Source organism: Morone saxatilis, unplaced genomic scaffold (assembly GCF_004916995.1).
Source record: "Morone saxatilis isolate NCDOM2014 unplaced genomic scaffold, NCSU_SB_2.0 Contig15, whole genome shotgun sequence".
NCBI lineage: Eukaryota > Metazoa > Chordata > Actinopteri > Moronidae > Morone > Morone saxatilis.
In genome coordinates this window covers 25898454-25905347 of record NW_023339707.1, presented here as the reverse complement: position 1 = coordinate 25905347, position 6894 = coordinate 25898454, and the positions used below count along the sequence as shown (strand labels likewise).

At 37.0% G+C, this 6894-nt stretch overlaps 1 protein-coding gene across 1 annotated transcript in view; it reads right to left on the bottom strand.

Annotated features, from left to right (window-relative positions):
• gripap1 (GRIP1 associated protein 1) overlaps positions 1–330 on the bottom strand; it is an 8383-nt gene extending 8053 nt beyond the window's left edge. Inside the window, exon 1 of the mRNA XM_035656286.1 lies at positions 301–330. Within this exon, the coding sequence (XP_035512179.1) occupies positions 301–330 (30 nt within the window). The remainder of the gene's footprint in view (positions 1–300) is intronic.
• Between the last annotated feature and the right edge of the window lie 6564 nt (positions 331–6894).

The window sequence follows — 6894 nt, the reverse complement described above, 5'->3', positions numbered from 1 at the left end:
TATATATATATATATATAATTAACCAATATATTAATTATGTATATTAAATTATAAAATACGGATTTTCTTCATTTATTAAACGTAAAGAGAAGTTTTCAAGTAAACAAAATTATTATTAAGCTTAAAAACATCTTAAAAATAAACATATATTAACTATAAATGACTGAAAACAGTCCTGATAGTTGAGACATTTCAATAAATCTAATGCAGTTTATCAATAACTGACAATAACACACATTTAATATATGATATATATGACATAAATCAGGTTATTAAATACATATAACGTGTAAAATCACTCGTGTTTGCCTCTGATATTCCTCCTCCATCGCGTTCACACTTGTACGTCTGGTTTAATTTGTATATTTTGCTCTGCAGCCGTCCTGTTGTTTGCTTTCTGTGAGGGTTTTCTGTCTCTGACTGCTTTTATTGACTTTATGAAGATGAGTCTCTGTCCCTTCATTGTGATTCTGGAGGAACTGCCGCTGTCCCGCTGCCATGTTCCTCTCTGTCGCTCCGCCTGTCTGCTGCTGATTAGACTTGGCGTTAGCGGTAGCATTAGCCTGTCCAGTCGTTCCCTATGGGCCTGTTGTCTCTTTTGGCAAGCTAGCAGCTAATCCAGACTGGATGCTAATGAACTCTGGCTAGTGTCCACCTCGTTCCTGTAGAGACGTCTGTTTCTATAAAGCCCGCCGGCTAACCGGCTAACATGCCATCGGTCCACCGGCCAAAACAGACGGACCGAAAGACAAACCACCTGGAGGAAGCTAACTGGACTCCTGCTAGCTGTTAGCTGCTAATAATACTGGAATATGGAAAACAGGGTGAACCAGGAGTGTGTTCATTTACTGAATCTGGTTTTAAACATAAAACTATTCACTGCAAGTATAGAGAGGTTATTTTATTTTTTGTTTTTGGCTCCAAACAGAAACATATTCAGAACCACAGAATCAATAAAAAAATGTTCTTTTATGTTGGATTCTTGTACCAAACACAGATTTTAAGTCATGAAAATCTTTCTGTATCTTGGCTTTTCAAACTATATTTAATTCATAGCCAACACATTTAATCAAAAACAGAGAATAAATCTTCTTTGTGGAGTTCTCCCACAGTTTGTTCACCTTTTTTAATGTCAGTTTCTCAATAAGACGGATCTCTTTCACACACAGACCTCAGGTTGTGGGAGGATTGTTTCATCATTTTATGTGTCTGACTTTCCCAAAGTGATTGAGAGTTCGATTGGTTGGAGTTTGTTAAGTAAAGATATTGGCATATGAATGCAGAGTCTGTAAAGAAAACTGACTGAAGATGAAGTTATATTCAACATTTTAAGTGATACAAACTCAAATTTTGTAAGTTAAAAACATTCATTATCAAGCAGATAATGATATATAATAAATAAATAAAATAATAATAATAATAATAATAATAATAAAATAAATAATAATGATACAATCTCAGTTTTCACTAGACACTTTATTGATTTAACTTTCTAATCTTTATTTGCACTGTGAAAACAAAATACCTAGTAAAAAGTAGTTAATCAGGAATGTTTCTGTAAAAACTGTCACTTAACAATTTGTAATAAGTTTCAATGTGTTTGAGTTAAAAAAATGCTTATCACTAAGTATTCACTAAATTAGATGCAAATTTTCCATGTAAGTTTATTACATAAGTGCAACGTGCAGTGTTGGAGAGTGACAGCGTCCGTATGGGATTTGGTAAAGTTACATTTGACTTAAACACATTGCTTAATGTTTATGTGAATCATTATTTGTGTGTTTTGTTTTTTACAGAAAGACGTATACAGACCTGTTGTGTTGTTCATTGTCACTTTTTTATGTCCATATATATCTTTTTGTATATGCATATTATAGTTCTGTTTATTTGATATACAGTCATTGTTCTTTTTAGCTGTATATTTATTTTTTTTGTTAACATTAGACATTAGATGTGATGAGACAGTAGAAACCAGAGTCAAGTCCTTGTATGTGTTCACGCTGATTTTGGTTCTGAAACTGCTGAAAACCCACAGGGTTGGGGTGTGTTTGTTTTCTGCAGTCGGTCTGTCCCAGCCGGGTGGACACTTCAGCCCTCATGCTGTAAAACGCGATGAGTTAGTTCAACTTGAACCATTTAAGTTTATTAACTCAAACAATTTAAGCATCAAAGATTAAAGTACAAGTAACTCAAGTTTTTATTGTTAAGGTAACTGGTAAATTAAGTTAATTGTACTAATTCCATTCAGTTAACTGAAGGTAAAACTAGAAACTATTCCACTCATACGCAGTAATTTTACCAACAAGTTGAATTTACTCAGTTTTCTTCCATTAGAGCAAATTATTACATTACCTGTCAAAACAGCTTTTAAAAACAATTTATACATGATTCATTATGAAGATGGCAGCAAATTCATTTTCTCTCTCTTTATGTACAAAACTAAGTGTAATTTAAAAATACAAGTAAAAGTTGTTTCATCAAGAATCTTTTTTAACTTAAACTTAATTTGTGTTGCTTAAAAAATCAGTTTGAGGTAAAATAACTTATTGCATTGCAGTGAATAATTAATTGGATACTTATGATGATTAATAAACTGAATTAAAAACAAAAATGTAAAAACACTGAACTATTCAGCATTATAATATTTTTTTATGATATTAAGTCAACTTAAATAAAATGAGTCAATAATTAAAATACTGAACACATTTAAGTTCACTCAAAACAACACAAGTCACAACAATAAATTTTTTAGTTGGTTTAATTCATGTGAATGATGCCTTTCATCCGTCTCTTCCTCTTGTCTTCCTCCATCTATCTCCCTCATTCATCGTCTTCATCTTGCATCTCTCCCATCCCTTCCATCCCCTCCTCCCCCTCCTTCACCTCCTGCTGCTTTTAAACACAAATATAGACCTACACATAGTAAAACTCCTCTTCCTCCTCCTCTCTTTCCACTTACTGTCTTTTTCTCCCCCTCTCAGTCGATATATTCTCACTCCCTCCTCCCTCTCGCTCTCTCAATCCATATCTTTTCACCCCCCTCTGTCTCTCCCTCTGTCTCTACTCTCTCTTCCAGCTTTTAGATGCAGAACTTTGTGTCTGAATTTGGCTCATTCTGTGTGAGTGTCTCATCTATCATGCATGAGTGTTAAATTATAAACTCTGGGTCACTGCACCGCCCTCCGCTAACATCCTCTGCCTCTAAACGAGAGACATAGACACAGTAAGAGAGAGAGAGAGTTAACAGTAGATGGATATCAGGTCTCGATGTTATCGGGGAACACACTGAAGATGTCCAACTTTCCTGCAGCGGGACTTCATGCTGTCATCCTGCAAGTCAGCGGTCTCTTTAAAAGTCTTGTCACAGAGCTGCTGGTCTCTGTTATGGATCCTGGTTGGAGTTTATATCAGGTTGTTGGAATCTACAGAAAGTCCAAGATACATTTTTTATCTTGTGCTCACAAGATATGAAGCTTATTTGCACAAGATACCATATTATTATTAGAACTTTTGCATACAAGATAAGATAAAGAAAAAGTTTCAGGACTTTTGAGGCCGGGGGGTTTACAGACTGACTTGACTGACTGAGTCTGACTTGTGCCACATGTAAAAAACTGCATGGTATTAGCATAAAGTGTTTGTAAAGTGGAGACCCATAGGTACCCATAGGACCCATTTTCATTCAGATATCTTAAGGTCAGAGGACAAGGGATCCCTTAGAAAATGGACATGCCAGTTTTTCCATCGCCAAAATGTAACCTAACTTTGGAGCATTATAACTTTGAAGCCCCCTTCGCAACATGCAAGCATGACACAGTTGGAACCAATGGATGGGTTAGGTCATGTAGTTTGAAATGATACCAGTATCTTCACTCTAGTTTATAAACAGAATCAGTATGAAATCCACTCTCTGAATCACAATCCTTTCAAATCTCTTGATGTTTTTGTCAATTGTCAAAAGAACTCAGATTTAACTGATGATTGTAACTCTGTTTTGTTGGATTTTGTTTTACATGTTGTGGCATAAATTGTAAAATAAGGTTATGATATGACTGGGAATGTTATCTTAAAGGGTTCAAAAGACATTTTTAATTGTATGTGGATAACAATTAACAGTAAAACAATCTGGATATCCAGTAACTGATATAATATATACAGATTACCAGTTAATTCATTGGACTGAGATAAATGTACAACAGTCTCTCATCTGCATATAGAGTTCCTTATAATGTAGGGATGAAGGAACAAACCAAAAAGCAATGGTCCAAAGATTGGACACCAGTCTTTATAGCTAGGCTAACTCCAGCCTGACTCCAGCTCTGTGAACACAGAAATGTTCCCCAGGTTCTGGGGTTAGAAGTTTCTCCAGGATTTGTTTGGGTTTGTTGTTCCCTAAAATACCGGATTTCACAACAGCTTTTCTAAAACACTGCAATGCTTGTTGTTTTGGTGACTTTTTTTTGCAATAAAATATATAAAAACTGTTTCTATTGTTATTATTATTATTATTATAGTTATTATAGTTTGTATAAATATTTTACTAAAATGTTTTGTGATGGTCGGGGGTAAAAAAATATTTCAAAGAAGGTACATTAATGAAACAGTTTGAGAACCACTGATTTATTGTATGTTTTGAATCAAAATAAATAAAGGTTATGTTAAGAAAAAAAGAGCTTGTGAACTGGCTGCTGTGGATATGAATCACACTGAAGCACCTGGCACTCAGGTGTGGCAGGGCACCGCTAAGCTAATCTAGGCTAACCATGAATCATTCATCGAGAAGGAACTCTTATAAATTAGACATGAAACAAACACTTAGCTGCTGGCTACGTTAGCACCAGTTTTCACTTGTTTGATGCAGAGAACACAAACCATCAGAGTTTCTTACTGTCGTCTGATTGGTTAACAGCATCTGACTCACTGATTAGCTGCACAAAGGATAGAGCATTAGAGAAAATAACTTGTTTTCAAAAATAACAATGTATGCAGTGATGTTTTCATCCTCACTGCTGCTGTTTAATGTTCAGAGGAAAATAGGTTTCCCTCCATACATCATCATTACATTATATACATCACCACAGTCAGAGGTTATTAGTTTTTCTCTCTGGAGGCTTCAGACCAGACTATTACAGGGAGGAAGAGGATGATATTGGAGATGACGGAGCGCTGTTGTGTGGTGTTTGTTGATGAGATGAGTTTTAAACTTACGACCAATGACGGGGAGCGACTTCTCGGTTTGAGAGCAAAATAGAGAGCGGATGGCGAGACAACAGAGGAATGAAAACACCAAATGGTAGTCTCCCTAAAAGTCCACTGGCTTTAAAAACAGCATTATGACACACTCCCTGTCAGTTAGGTTGAAATAAACTTAAGATCCATCTTCATCAAAGAGGAAATATTTGATCACAACGAAGCAGTCGTTAAATTCTTGTTCTCAGGCTCCATCCAACAGTGCTTTTTAACTCTAGATTTGAACCGGATAAAGGATTTCAGTTCAGTCGTATTCAAATCTTCAGTTCAACAGAAATTTGAGGCCAAAATAAAAATCACTCCACTGTTAACAAAACTAAACTGTATGATAATAAATTATTTACATCAAAGAAAACCCAGGAAAAGAGGTATTTTAGTGGTCTGTGTCTCTGTATGGAAGTGAGCATTAAGTTGGTGGAGGTCTATAAACACACAGATATCATGTCGACATGCTCGTTCTATAATTAAACTGTCGTCCTCGGGATCAGACTGCAGCTGCATGAGACACACAGCGCTGTCCTTCCTGTCCGACTACTGTTACACACACACACACACACACACTGTATGTGCTCACATGAGGCAGTCGAAGGAAGTCGTTTCCTGCTGAATCTGGATCTGGATGTTGCCTCTCTCCAGGTCCAGGTCTCAGCAGCATCTCAGGAGTCTGGAGGACCTGGACTAGCCTTTCTTGGTATTTGGGGACAAATGGAGCCAGACTGTGTGTTCGCCACCATGAGACCCAGCAGCAGTTTCTGTGGTTATGTGTAAATTACATGGACGTTTTTGTCTAATCTGATTACTTCAAATTCAAAACATTGAAAATATAATATAATGTAACATAATAAAAAGCAGTTTTCCTGTATATGCGGGTTTTGATGGTATAGTGATTTTATGTTTTATGTTTATGTTGACTTGTGATGTGTGGTTGGCTACGTTGGACCTTTCTGTGTCTAACCTGGAGTTTCTACGCAACCAGACTGAAAAGAAGCTGCGTTAATGTGGGTGTGGCCTAGGATCCTGTTCAGCTGGCAATTACCAATGACAAGGGGAGCTGGAAAGCTTTAAGAAGTTCAGGGAAGCACCAGAGAGGAGGGCAGCTGTGAAAAGTAAAGGAGGAAAGTTGAATACTTTGTTATTGATTATAGCTAACCGCTGAGCTTCTGTGCCTCCCCAATTCCTTTTTTCTATGTTAAGTTAAGAGGGAGGAGCCATGGGGTGATCGGGCGTAGTTGCTGTGCAGGACGTCAGCACAGGAAGAGAGGACTGTTCCAGGAGGCGGCCTCTGTTACAAATTGAGAAGGTTGTCACTCAACCCGACATTGGAGACCCGGGTCAAAGTGGGGGGCTGTATTTACGGCCCACAGCGGTGGAAATCACACTAATTGGCTCACTGGTGTCTCTTGTGGAAAGTCAGTTGGGTCACAGTCTCAAACCATTGTATGTCAGCCATGACAGTTTGGGGAAATCAACAGCAAGATAATGCTTCAAAATAAATGCAGACAGATTTTTCACTTTTCAAGGGCAGGCAAATTTAGAATAGAATTTAAAATCCTCCTCCTCACCTATAAAACTCTTCATGGTCAGGCCCCTTCATATCTTGAAGAGCTCATAGTACCATATTACCCCTCTAGAACACTACGTTC